The following is a 15,043-nucleotide window of genomic DNA, read 5'->3' as shown; positions in this document are numbered from 1 at the left end:
CAAACTGACAGCAAGGCCCCATTGTTGAAGACAATACCTACACAACTCACTGACCAGGGAGAAGTCAAGTTGGTGCCTACATAGAGTTTTCACCCCTACATTCTAGTATCTTTGGTACAGAAAAGCATTCTGTAAGCTAGCAAAGAAGAAATGTAAAAACCAACCCAGCCACAAGCCCTTTGATCTAAAATGGTATCCTGCCTAGAAGATATGCTAGTGCAGAGGTTATACGAAGCTTGTGGGAGTAACCAACCAATAACTGATTTGACTTAAGGCCCACTCCATGAGTTGGAACCCGTTCCTAAGGGTGACCAGGAGCCTGAGACTAGATAGCCCATGGATCTAGTGTAAAACCAAATAATACTGTGTTCTACTAACAGAACACAGCAATAAAATGACTCCTAATGACATTCTGCTATATTCATAAACCAATGCCTTTCTCAGCCATCATCAGAGAAGATTCCTCCTACTGCAGATGAGAGCAAACACAGACCCACCACCATACAATTCTTAGTGAGTGAGAGATCTCAAAACACTCAACCCTAAACGGGATGTCTCCATCAAATCCTTCCCAACCCCTCCAGAGTTCAAGGAAGCCTGCAGAAGTGGAGGAAGAAAGAGAGTAAGAGACAGAAGAGATGGTGGACTCTGAGGAAACAGGGCCTTTTAACAGGATCAATACACATGAACTCAGAGACTGGCACCATGCATGGGGCCTGCAAAGGTCTACACCAGAAGGAGCCCTAGAGCTGAAAGGAAAAGTGCACTGAAACCCTCATTCCTAACCCAGAAGCTATCTCCAATTTACAATCACTTCAAATGAACACTTAGTTTTTTTCCAAAGGTTTGTCACTGGAGAAGCAAACTATTCTTAGGGGCAGGCTACATACCCAGCAGTAGATGGCCTACAGAAAATGAACTCAACTGCATCTTTGGATGTTCTTGGTCTTAAAATGTCATGTTGGGGCTTTATTAAATTTTTCTTTTAATTTTACCTTACATTTTGTTTAATTTACATATTTTTCTCTTTTTACCCTAAAAGTCCTTTGTGTTTATATTATGACTTCCAGTTTAGTGTTTTTATGGGATTCCTGAGGGTGCAAACAAGTATATCTCTGTATCTATATCTTTTTCTTATGCCTTTTCTTAGACTCTTTTCTTTGTTTGTTGTGTCCTATTATGATGTGCTTGGTTTTATTTTATCCAATTCATCTTATTGTAAACTTGTTTCTTTTCTAATGAGAGCCAGAAGGAGTGAATCTAGATGGGAGGAGAGGTGGAGAGGAAATGGGAGGAATAAAGGGAGGGGAAATGGTAATCAGGATCTATTATATAAGAAAAAAAAGCCATTTCTGATCATAGAGTCTCCCTGCCAGGTAAGTACTTTTTCTTTTTATCCTTCTTCTTATCTTTGGGTAGAAGGTCACAAGAGTAGGGGAGCACACCTGGGAGGACTGCGATTTAAGTGTGATCAGAGTAAATTATATGAAATTCCCAAATAATCAATGAAAATATTATATCAGAAAAGAGCGTATTTTCGATAAAAGGAAAAATACGTCAAAAATATTTTAAAGTGAGTAAGACCCTGTGGACAATATCATATTTTATATTGAAAGTATGAATGTTTTCCTCCTTGAATCAAAAATAAGAAATAAAGTTCCTTTTTCACTGCCTCTTAACATTGTTCTGGAAACTCTGGACAGCACAATTAAGCAAGAAAAAAATTAAAAACCAAAATGTTAGGAAAGATTAAATAAAATCCTTTACATTTGTACATATTCTGACCTTACATATAGCAAATACAGAGGATGCTTTCCTTAAAATGCAACAAATTAATTAAGCATATCCACAAGTACAAATTCAACACAAAAGTCATTTATAGTCTTTACACACAAGCAACAAATAATCCCTAAATGAAATTAAATGAGTAACACTAACATCTACAGTCTAATACCTATTGAAATACAAATGTTCTTCATTCAAGATGCTAAAAAAATACTGATCAGAAATTCATATAAATTGCAAAGGATTCATACTAACAGCAAAACTTTAAAAGGAAAAGTTACATAGCTCACAATTTAAAAATTACTACAACTGCACAGTAAATAGAACTCTGGTGTTGGTATAACAATAAACAACAGAAACAAGAAAATAAAATCTGTATTTCATAAATAATCACACACAGAGAGATATATCTTTATATTTTGCAAATGGTATTTAATGGATTTTTCAGAATTAGTTAATAGTCCCTTTATTAAATGATGCTGAGACAATCATAGAGTCATATAGAAAGAATGAAATTTAATTTGAGCCCTGTTGTCTTTACTCTCCTCATTGCTATGACAAATACTGACAAAAGCAGCTTCAAGTGAAGAGGGATTTATTTTGGTTCATGGTTTCACGGAGTTTGGTCCACAGTCACATAGCTCCATGTGCTTGTCTAGAACATGATGGGGCAGGAGAATATGGTGGAGAAGGGCCTCATCCAGGAATGAAGCAGAGAAAATGAGAGGAGTGGTAAAAGATTTTCCCAAGACCTTGCCACTAGAGACCTCTTTCCTCAAACTAGATCCTATTTCCTAAAGTTTCTAGAGTTTCTTCCAAATAGCACTGCCAGATGGAAACCAAACATTCAAAGTGTGAGCTTATGAGGGATATTTCACAATTGAGTCTTGTTGTTGTTTATATTTGAGATTACATTTTTAATTAGGACATCTCTCTTTTCCCATTCCTATCTCCAAATCTTACCATATAGTCCTCCCCACTCTCCTTCAAATTCATAGTCTCTTTTTTCCTTGATAGTCACTGTGTGTATATAGGGTTTTGTGTCTACATATATATCCCCAAATACAATCTGCTGAGTTCATCATATAAAATTACTTTTTTGTATGTTTTCATGGCTGGCCATTTACCACATGGGCACCTGAAGGTCCACAACCATCTATCTCAAAGTAGAAAAATGCATTTATATTATCTCTAAGCATCTCCAAATATTTAATAGCATCAATATTGCTTGAAAATTAAAACTCAAAGTCTTTTCTGAAACTTAAGGCAGACAATTAGTTGAGAGCCACTTAAAAGTAAAAAACAAAACTACATATTTCCAAGATAGAATGACACAAATTAAGCCACAAGCTATGATTAAGCATTGAAAATACGAGCCTGTCATGAACATCTTCTGCTGAAGCCACAAGAGACTCTTAGCTCCTACTACACGTAAAGTTTTCCAAAAAACTGAATAATCTCTCTACAACCATGAAACACAAGAAAACAGACTTTTATCTCCATGACCTGAAATTTGGTGATAGTTTCAAGATAAGAATTATTTTAACAAAGGTCACTGAGCTCCAAATATGAGCACATTTAAGTCTAGACTGTCTTAGCTATTTCTACTGCTGTGATAAAATACTTTGACCAAAAGCAACTTAGGGAGTAATGGGTTTATTTTAGTTTACACATCTACATCAAAGTCTATTGTTGAGGGATGTTAGGGTAGGAACTCAAACAAGGCAGGAATCTGTAGGCAGAAGCTGATGTAGAGGTCATGAAGGAATACTGCTTACCAGCTTGCTCCCCCTGGCTTGCTCAGCCTGCTTCCATATAGCACTCAGGACCACCTGCTCAGAGATGGCATGGCTTACAGTGAGTTAGTCCCACCTACATCAACCATATAGTTGCTTCACAACAAATTTCTTACCTCCCACTAATTTCTCAAACTTGCTGGTCATTGGGTAGCAAAATGTTTAAGTATCACAAAATGGCTTTGACTAAAAGCATCATCTCAGAGTTGATAGCTACTTAGGTAGGTATACTATCTGGCTCCTCAGCAGCTAAGCACTTAAAAAATATAATTTCTCAGAGGTCCACATTAGTATTGCATAGAACACAGCGGAGAAAAGTTCTTAAACTATAGAACAATATGCTCTGTCAAAGTGAGAGAAGCTACAAGTGCAGGCAGTCACATTGCCATCACCTCCTAGTCCCAACTCACCTGCCATAACCAGGTCCCTTGGAGTATGATGAGACTTGCCCGCATTAGTTCCAGAGTTATATTATTCTTTATGAGGATCTCCATGAAGGAAACCAGACCTGCTGAAAAGGTGGCAAGAGCCAGTATCTTATGCAAAAAAACATCCATTGTGAATCGGCCATGAGTGTGGTTGTACATGATAAAAGCTAATAGAGGGAGGAAAACAGTTTGTCATTTTCAATGGAACCAAAAGCCATTCACAGTTTCTCCTGCTCTTCCTCTATCCATGACATTTATGAACAAATAGACAATTGCTCATAGGAACAAGTCCCAACTGATATCCATAGTTGTCATTGCTGCTTCTTAAAAATTAAGTGTTGGAATAATAACCTTCCTTTCCCCTCCTCTAAGATTTATTTTTGCCTTTAACACATCATGGAATCTTCAAATAACTATAAGACACAGACTTCTCTGTGAAAAATGATAAATAAAAAGCCTAATGAGGTTGGGGAATTAGGAATTGCACAATTATACAGATGAATGAGGCAAAGCCTCACATCAGGACATTAGTTCACTAGGAGATGTAAACACACACATAAATCACAACTATGGACAAGGCGACAGTATCTAGAAGTGCCCAAGAAGTTGTAAATATGTGCATTGTTTCATTCCATGAATAGATTCCAATTTTATTTAAATATTTTCCTTTAAAAAGGTAAAACACACTCATGAAATGTATAATGTAACACTTTGAGATAACAGAGTCCTGCTGTTGGCTGTTGGGACTCATCTTTAATGGGTTCTCATTCTCAAAGAGTAGCAGGAAGAGGTTCTTTCAACACATGTGGGAGGCAAGAGGAACAGACAGGAAGTGACTGTCCTCTGATTATTTGAGGGTTTCATGATTCCATAATGAATGTGCTTCATATATGTATGATAGATGAAGATAAATCATTAAACACTTGCTTCCTTTCCCCTACAATAAGATGAGAAACCACTGGACCAATGGACAAAATGTGTAGTTTATCATTGATCACTCAAAATTCATAACTCATCCTTTAAGATCTATCTTTAATGAAATATATGTGTGTCCACGGACTTTGGACTCCTATCCAACAATGTGAGGTGCACTCTCACCCTGAACTCTTGGGGAAGGGTCTGGGCCCTGCCCTATATGAGATGACAGACTATGGACACCCCCATGGAGGGCCTCACCCTCCCTAGGGAAATGAGGGGATAATGGGGGGGTTGGGGGGAGGATACGGGAGGAGGGGTGGGAAAGGGAGAGGGACCTGGAACTGACTTGTGAAGCAACCTTGTTTCTTATCTAAATTTAAACTGAAAAATAAAATATATATATATATGTGTGTGTGTCAAGGTGGGTGTGTACACGAGTGCATGTACCTGTAGAGTCTAGAAGAGGAGTTACAGGAAGTTGCCTGTTACCTGACTTGGTCCTAGGAATCAAGCACTGCTTCTCTGGAAGAGCAGCAAGTGCTCTGAACTGCTGACCTATCTCTATAGCCCCAAGAACCTCATTTTTTTAATATGGCTGGATATTCGAGTTGTTACTTAATACATACAAGCAGAGTTTTGCTCCATGATTATTTTATAAAGAGCCAGTAGATGATAGAAAATATCCTGATGTTAATGGATGAGGCTTTAAGGTAGAAGATGAAACATGAGTAAAATACACTGAATGGCTTTGCTGGCCTAAGTGTCCTAAATAAATTAGTAGGGAAGGAAAATCTTTAACATTCTGACTCCCAAATAACTCACAATGGCCCAGATAGAAATGGTCTCATCAATCAAGGCTATACCATGACACCAAAGGTAGCCTATAAAAAGCTACCTAGATGTCTAATAGTTGAGAAAAGCCCAGAAAAAAAATATTGATACTTACTCTGTACAAGGAAGGCATTTGACAATGCCAATTTAGTTAAGGAGGCTGGAAATGAATTAATGGTAGCGCTTAAGATTTTAGTCACACCCAGAATCCCATAGAAGGTATATATAATTGTGTGGTGCAAGCGCAGGACCCACATCAGCTGGCTTCCTGAGATAGCATATATTTGTAGGCTGATGGCACCTGTAAGAGAATACATCACAGTACAAGTAACTTCTCCTTAAGTTTCTAGTACACCCAAGGATATGCTAGTGAATGTAAAAATTTGTTGCCCTCTTATGAAATCATTTTGGTTAAGTACCCATCATAATTTAGTGAAATCTCAAAAGATTTGGTTGTTTAGATTTAAGAAATCAACCTGAGGGTAGATTCTTTCTTATTCTAGATATATATTACATCATTGACTTAAGGCCATTGTTCTTAATAAAATACTTCTAAACTTTCATCTTTCCATAATTAATAAATATAACCTAAAGTTAGTTACATAACCTAATAAATATAACCTAAATAACCCTAACCCTGAGATAACTGGTCAGACCTGATGGACACAACTGGTAGACTAGTCAGTTCCATAAACTGTTTAATGTTGTTAGGGATATTGCCTTATCTATTGCTCTTTAGAAACTGACAGAGAAATGCCTCTCTTTGGGAAAAGACTAGTCTATAGTTTGAAGGCCATACCAAAGACCTATTATCATTAATAGAGCATGAAAAATACTAATGGGAAAATAGGATATTTTTTCTTTTCTAATGGAGAAGCTGCAGAACTCCAAAAAGCATGTTTTTAGGGAATTCTTAAAGGTAGTGTAAAGGTTTAGTCCAAATGGTCTAGTCTAAACCACTTCTCAAATTCAGAAAATAAAGGAAGGAATGAATGCATGAAGCAAGGTCCTCCTTGGCTCCAATTCCTCTTCCAGACTTCTCAGCACTGATATGTTACTGAAGATTCCTACAGCCAGAGGAACTTTCAATATAACCAGGCTTTTTTCAGGGATCAGGACTATTGACATGAGGTTATTTCACTCATTCCATCTAATTTTATAAAGGAAAGTCTCCAATATGAGACAGGTAAATTAAATTCTATGACTAATTCATTAAGGAACGATCTTTGAGTAAACAATAGCAGTCACCTTCCTAATAAAGACTTCAGATTAAAATTATAATTATAATATATATGCGAGGGTATATTGAAAACAAAATTAGCTTTAGTACTTTATTTTCCATTAAATCTTCTTCATACACATGGAAATACACACACACACACACAGAAAGAGAGAAGAGAGAGAGGGAGCGAGGGAGGGAGGGAGGGAGGGAGAGAGAGAGAGAGAGAGAGAGAGAGAGAGAGAGAGAGAGAGAGAGAGAGAGGGAAGGAGAGAAAGAGAGAGAACTCTGAAGTTAAAAGCACTCACCAAATAAAACCATGCCAGTTAGTATAACTCCATCCAAAAGTTCTGCTCGATGGATCCACACTTTGGAATAAAGGTAAACCTGTTTTTGTTTTTTGCAGATGTACTTCAGAATATTCACTGAATTCCACCAAAGACTCAAAAAAATCAAGAAAGATCCTGGGAGGGCATGACCTTGGAAATCCCCTGGGATCTACAAAGATAAGAATACACAGGAGATAGGCACAGCATTTCTGGAATCTCCCATCTCCATACAGCAGACTATCTTCTTGTGGCCATGGATATACAGTAGATCTCACAATAATAGCAATAACACCTACAAGAATTAAATTTTCCAACCATTAAACACCATATATTAGGTACCATGTTGAGTATTTCACATGCCTAATTTTTGCAACATTAGCATGGATGAAGAAGGACTACCATTTTAAATTGAGGCACAGATTTAGAGAACTTAAATGAATTGTCAATCAAAACAATGAAGAATTTCCCTGTAGTTCTTTGTCTGGGGTAGGATCCCATGAGATTTTGCCCATACTCCCTTACTCCATCAGCATATCTCTTTGTTACTGTAATTGTTCAGGTCTTGTTATGCTTCCCTTTAGAAGAGAGGCAGTCACATAGCAAACACCCTGTTAGTCTGGTTCTTTTCACCCCCTTCTGCCAAGTTCCCTAAGCCATCGTTGCAAGAGTTGTGTTGTAGATGTATACACTGGAAGTAGGCACTCCACCATCCATTGGCCTGCATGTTTGTATTCAACTGCGGTTTTCTGTAACTGTCTTCATTTGCTGTAAAGAGAAGCTTCTTTGATGAGGGGTGGTATGTACAATTATCTATGGTTCTAAGGACAATTCAGAAAATGTTAAGGATGCTAATCAAGCAAAGTGGCAGCAGTAGATTGTATTCTAAGATCCACAACCTTCTATGTTTCTAGTACCAGGCACAATTTCTGTTCTGTTGAGTGGGCCTCAAATCCACTTAGACAGCTGTTGCTTACCACGACACGAGGGCCTCTATTGCACCTTTCTGGATATCTTGCCATGCTGGTCATTGTGGTTCATAGGTATTATAGTTGGGTAGAACTTTAATTAAGTCCCTCCTTTGGCAACTTGCAAAGTATTTTCCGACACTATGGAAACTAGACTGCAGGAAGACTTTCAGGTTAGTTACAGCTCGAATCATCCAAATCCTCTGTCCTAAGTGTATGATCTTAACCTCCGAGGGGCATCCAAGGGCAACAGCAATAGCCTATATTGTTCTCATGATTGGTACTGGTTTGTATGTGTGTGTGTATGTGTGTGTGTATTGCATACAGATACATTTGTATGCATCTGTATAATTTTAGGTAAATATAAAATATGATTCCTTGAGACTTTATCATCTTGGTTTTATTTGTCCATTCTCCCTCTGTTTTCTGTACTGGCCTCCCTTCTCCTCCCCAGTTTGGGCCTCAGGCTGTCTCTCCATTTACTGCTACACATCACCTATATCCTGCTATCCCCCTCTCAACAACACCCCCCACCATGGTCCCTTTACACTTTTCTGATTTCTGTAGTTACTTCATATTATATACTCACATCAGAAAATGTGGAGCTAGGAAGTGCAGATAAGAGAGAACATTCAATGTCTATCTTTCTGGGTCTGGGCACATCATCCAAAATAATATTTTCTAAGTATACCCATTATTCTACAAACTTCATGATTTTTTGTTTCTTTACAACTGAATACTATCCCATAATGTATATATAAACCATATTTTTATTATTCATCTCTTAAAGGACATCTACATTGTCTCCATTTCCTATCTAAGGTCAGCTATGAACACTGCTGAACAAGTATACATGGAGTAGATGCCTTTGTTTGTTTTGTTTTGTGATGCTCCATACTGATTTCCAGACTGGCTGCACCCAGTTTTCATTCTCACCAACAGAGATGAAGGTTGCTTTCCCCACAACTTCACCAGCATTCAGACTTGGGTGAGAAAAAATCTCGCTGTCATTTTATATATGTCACCAGTTGTTAAGGATGATAAAAAAATTGAGGTATTTCTTAGTCATTTTTATTCCTTTATTTGTTTAGATCTGAAGCCCATTTTTAATTGAGTAGTATATTCCTTTGGCCCTTTGTTGTTTCTTTTTAGTTTTTTTTTATATCCTGCATCTGAATCCTCAGACAGATGTCAGTTTGGCAAAGATTCTGTCCCATTTCTGTGAGTTTCTTCTTCACTCAACTGATTGTTTCCTGTGCAAAAGCTTTTTAGTTTCATGAAGTTCTGCTTGTCAATTATTGGCCTTAATTCCTGAGCAAATGAAGTCCTTTTCTTCTATCCTACATTTTCTTCTAGCATTTTTAGCATGTTTCAAATTAAGGTCTCTGATCTGCCTAGAAATAAATTTTGTGTAAGATGATAGATATGGAGTTTTCACAGAACCATTTGATGAAGTTGCTATATTTTCTCCAGTGTATGTATTGGTCAAATATCAGGTTACTGTAGATTCATGTTCTTATGTTTCGATCTTGTGCTTTATTCCACTAGTATGCATGTCTGTTTTTGTGTCAGTACAATGTTGTTTTCATTTTTATAGTTCTATAATATATATTGGAATCAGAAATGTCAATCTCTCCAGTAGTATTATTCTTTTTTCCTTAGGATTGTTATGTCTACTGGGGTATTTCTAATTTCATATTAATTATAGGATGTTTTTTCTGTTTCTATGAAAAATGTTGTTGGTGTTTGGATTGGGATTGTAATAAATCTATAAATTGATTTTAGTAGAATGGTCATTTTCACCATATTAATTCTATCAATGCATGAACATGGTATGTCTTGAATTTTCTATAATCCTACCTCTAACCATTCAGCAATCTCTCCAGCCTGATTTTTCTATTTCTATTTTTTTGAACAATTTAAAAGTTTTGGCTTTAAAGCCGGGCAGTGGTGGTGCATACCTTTAATCCCAGCACTCGGGAGGCAGCGGCAGGCAGATCTCTGTGAGTTCGAGGCCAGGCTGGACCGACAACCTCCAAAACAATACAGAGAAACCCTATCTCATAAAACCAAAAAAAAGTTTTGGCTTTAACTCTTCTTTGAATGTCTGGTAAGAATTCTGCTATCAATCCGTCTGGTCCTGAGCTTATTTTAGTAGGAAGGCTTTTAATTACTGTTTCAACCTTCTCCCTTGCTATGGGTCAATTTGGGATCTTGGTTTAACTTTAGTAGTTTTAATAGCTCAAGAAATTAACCCACCTCTTTTAGATTTTTCAATGTACCACAGTACAGGTCTTCAGAGTATTCCCTTGTAATATTCCGAATATTCTGAGTTCTGTTATCTGTTATATTACACTGTTCATTTCTGATTCTGTTATTTTGAGTCCTCTATTTTTTGTTTAGTTAATTGAGTCAAGAGTCTGTCAGTCTTTTTTATCTTCTCAAGGAACCAGCTATTAGATTCATTGACTCTATATATTGGTTTCTTTGTTTCTATTTCAGCATTTCTGTTTTATTTTTGTTATTTCTTCCTGTCCACTGACTTGGATTTGGTTTGCTCTTGATTTTTCAAATTCTTGAGTTGAGTCAAGAATTTATTATTTATTTGTGCTCTTTGTGATTTTTTAAAAATGTAGGCATTTATGTGTATAAACTTCCCTCTTTGAACTGTTTTTAGTAAGTCATAGAGGTTTTGTGTTGTGTTTTTATTTTCACTTAGTTCCAAGAATACTTTCTTTGTGATTTCATCTTTAAACCATTCACCAGTCAGTGGTGAGTTGTTTAATCTTCATGGGCTTATAGACTTACTACAGTTTTGTTTGCTATTGATGTCAAGTTTTATTATGTAATGGTCCAATTGGATACCTGGGACTATTTCAATTTTTCTGTATTTCTTTAAAGTTTGCTTTGTGTCCTAGCATGTTGTCTATTTTTAGAAAAGTTTCCATGGGCTTCTGAGTAGACTATATATTCCTTGGTGCTTTGTGTGGAATATTCTGTAGATATCTGGTAGGTCTCTTTGGTTTAAGGTGTCATTTAACTGTGAAGCTTCTCTGTCAGTTTTTTTTTTTGAGGATCTATCCGTTATAGAAAAAGAGATGTTGAAATCACCTACTAATATTGGGTAAGTTTTCATCTGTGTCTTTAGCCTATTACTATTCTTTTTAAGAAACTGAGTGAACCAGAGTTTGGTACATATATGTTTGGTATTGTAATTGACCCCTTGATTATAATGAAGTGCCCTTCTTTGTATATTCTGAGGAGTTTTAACTTGAAGTATATTTTATCAGATATTAGGATGGCAAAGCCAGCTTGCTTCCTGATCCCAATTGCGATGTGTACATTTTCCATCCTTTCATTTTAAGGTGCCTATCTTTAAAGCTAAAATGAGTTCTTGTAGACAAGAGAGATGAATTTTATTTCTTAATTCATTTGGGTAGCATATATCTTTTAATTTGAAAATTGAGGCAATCAATACTTAAAGAGATATAGTTTTAAAAGAGCTTAGTCCAGTCTACCCAATGAGCACCAATTCAAATCATGTAAATATTACTTATTTTATTCCTACATGGTGGAGTCAACTCTTACTTATAAACAGAATTTTGGTTCTCCAATTTTGGTCAGTGGTACAGAAAACCAGTCTTCAATTATATGAGTTTTTAAATATGTGAACAGCTCTTTGTTTAAATATTTCATTAACAGAGTAATAGAAAGACTTCCAGAGTCATTCCTGAGGGTCTATTATTAGAACAAACTGAAGAAAACTCATGAAAGAGATGTCTAGATATCCTTCTAGCCTGATAGACTTCCTTCTCTCCCTGAGTAATTTCTGGGCCTCTCATTGGCATCTTTCTAGGCAAACCCATCTGATAGTCTAGAATACTGATATTCAAAATAAGATGATCATTCTGGTATTTCATATAAAAAATTGCGGCCCTATTGAAAAAAACAGTTTATGTTCTACTACAGACCTATCAGCTCTAAGTCCTTATTTGAACCAAATCAACAGATGGTTCCTATCACAATGAAGTGTAAGAAGCAATAGTATAAGACAGAATTCCTCAGGAGTGCTACTATTGACATTTGGACCAGATAATTCTTTGGTGAGGTTGCATGAGGTGCTTACTGCCCAGAGCATAGAAGTTTGTTATCAGCATTGATATCTACCTGCCAGACACTGGGAGCATGTAACCATCCTCTCCTCTAGTCTGACAACCAACACTATCTATATACTTACAAATGTCTCCTTGGAAGGGTCAATCTTATTCTTTTATAAATTGACAAATGACTGTCTAGAATATATATATTTATATGAATGCCCACAATCAACTCCAAGCCTCAGGCTCCAAATGGGCGTGAATCTGTGATGGACACATATAGAGCCCACTCTTCCCAGACTTATGGTCTGTGGGTGCCACAATCACCTGGAGCTAGAGGAGAGATGAAAGACAACAGCTCTGCACCATCCCTTATGGCTAAAGCAGGCAGTATTCAACCAAGCAGCACCGTGATCCAACCAAGAACCCTGGAGGTAGGTGGTTGAGCACCATTGTGGTGAGAGTGTATAAGGTGGGGATGTGGAAGACAGGGAAAGATGGAATGGTTTGTGTGCTGGGGAGAGAGACAGATGCAGAGAGGGGAGTATGGTGAGGAGTTAGCTGATGTGAATTACCAGCTGGCCACCTGAGTTCAGACGGCCTGGGCTATGATCAAAGGCCACATATTGATCCATGCAGCTGAGGGGACCTGAACTGGTATTTGTGACTCCTGACATCACTCAGGATTGTGCAGAGCCCTACATGGCCACCTGGGGTCCTTGGTGACAACCTGGCCTGGGTCTGTGGCCCTGCCACATCCTGGGTCTGTGGTTCCAGCAACCATCAAAGATCATGCTGATGCCAGGGTATAGGCTGCCACCCGAGGCAATGTAGGTATCCGAAGGCCAGTTTCTGTAGGGGCCATGCTGATTCAGATGTTCTATGCTGCCACCTGGGACCATGATGACATTTCGGCCAGGCTGCTGCCTAGGACCATCATTGGGTCCATGGTCCTACCACAGCCAGGGTCTCTATTGATGTCCGTGGCTCATGTTGCCACCAAAGGCCACATAGATGCTTGGGGTTCTGGGCCACAAGCTGTGGCTATGTTGGTGCTGGAGCAGGGGGTATGCTGCTGCCAGGGACATCCTGATTTGAGTGACCAGGGCCACAGTTACTATTGAAGGCCATGTCTGGGTCTGAGGTCCTGCAGCTGTAGCTGGGGTCTGTGATGATGTCAGTGACCTGTGCTAGCATGGGGATCACTGGAACCATGCTGTGCTAAGCCAACTCCACCCTTCACTGGCCCTGGTATAGCTAGTCCTGTTCCTAGCTGAATATTGCAACAGGTGAGCTGGTCCTACCTCTCAGTGGAGAACTCACCCCAGCACTCATGAAAGACAGCCCCACCCCTCACCATAGGCATGCATATAAGGGCAGCATACTAGAACTGACCCTGTGGTCAGGACACAGGTGAGCTGAACCTGTGGTTAGGGACACAGGTGAGCCAACCCTGGGGGCATGAGAGCAGGAGAGCTGACCCCCACCCCCCATATGTCCCATGCAACACTAGACAAAACAGTGGAGCTGACCCTGGCTATATAATGAGGGGTACATGAATCTGAGGGGCCCCCAGAACAATAGAACTGGCCCTACTCCTTGTTGTTGGCTGCATTGGGTGAACTATCTAAGGCAGTGCTGGAGAGCTCATCCAGGTAAGGACAAGGAGAGAAAGCTAGGGAACTGAGCAACCCAGGTACCACACAGGCCCAGAAATAGGGCTATGAGTTGGCCTACCCTGACATCCACCAATTCTATGAACTGTTGGAGCATGTGAGGAGACAAACCTACAGATTCAAAACAATAGGAACCCCACGACACAAGACAACTGCAGGATATCCAAAAAGGAGCCCCACTGAGAGCCCATTATAGGTGACATAGCAGAAACCAGAGGCCTGGAGTCCTGGTAATGAACACTTGCAAGTAAAGATAAACGGATTAAAGGGTAAACTGTGTGTCTCAACAGGCCACACTACAGCTTCCAGAACAAAACTCTTTTGTTGTTTTTGTTTCCTTTGTTTTAAGTTTGGTTTTAGTTTGGAGGGTTTGCAACAGCCAAGGGTGATGGGGAAGCGGGGAGATAAGTGGGAATGGAACGCATGATGTAAATCCACAAAGAATCAGTAAATGTAAAAAATTTAAAAAAGAGATTGTGTAAAAATAATTTCACAATCCTGAGCAAAAGTTTCCTGAAAAGAATGTTCAAGGTTGTTGTGTAATATTACCATTAATGATTAAAAGGCACTTGAAATTTAATAGTCTATATGAAATCCAGGACTTTTGACTGAATGTCGTACCTGCTCTTATATTTGTCCTAGATACAATCTTGTAAAGGGTGGGGGAGGGGCTTCTGCTTTTAAATGACTGGATAATTTGACACTGTTTTGTGTATGTAGCCTCATGTAGCTCTGGGCTCTTTATTTGAGAAGCTATTGGGAGAAGCATTATTCCCTGTGTAGGGTTATTACTGTTAAACTTCATTTCTACAAGATTGTACATAGGTCAAATATAATGAACAGGTACAACATTCAGTCAAAAGCCCTGGATTTCATACAGACTATTATGAGAGAGACAGAGATAACAAAAGTCTGATGGTGATACAAGGTTGAGGACTCAATCTGAGAGGAAATTCTCAAAGAGTCAATAAAAATATTGCACATCAAAAAAAACTTATC

The 15,043-nt window shown here is 38.4% G+C and overlaps 1 protein-coding gene across 3 annotated transcripts in view; it reads right to left on the bottom strand.

The window, feature by feature from the left end:
- Positions 1 to 15,043, bottom strand: part of LOC101831861 (transmembrane protein 45A-like) — a 33,186-nt gene that overhangs the window by 13,173 nt on the left and 4,970 nt on the right. For all 3 annotated transcript variants that reach the window (XM_040750643.1, XM_040750644.1, XM_040750645.1), the window contains 3 exons: positions 7,286 to 7,475; positions 5,874 to 6,059; positions 3,992 to 4,176 (listed from right to left, as the gene is read on the bottom strand). In XM_040750643.1, coding sequence (XP_040606577.1) covers positions 3,992 to 4,176; positions 5,874 to 6,059; positions 7,286 to 7,475 — 561 coding nt within the window. The remainder of the gene's footprint in view (positions 1 to 3,991; positions 4,177 to 5,873; positions 6,060 to 7,285; positions 7,476 to 15,043) is intronic.

The sequence above is a fragment of the Mesocricetus auratus genome, unplaced genomic scaffold, assembly GCF_017639785.1.
Source record: "Mesocricetus auratus isolate SY011 unplaced genomic scaffold, BCM_Maur_2.0 Super-Scaffold_100008, whole genome shotgun sequence".
NCBI lineage: Eukaryota > Metazoa > Chordata > Mammalia > Rodentia > Cricetidae > Mesocricetus > Mesocricetus auratus.
The sequence above is the reverse complement of the archived record's forward strand: the minus strand, read 5'-3'. Positions and strand labels throughout refer to the sequence as shown.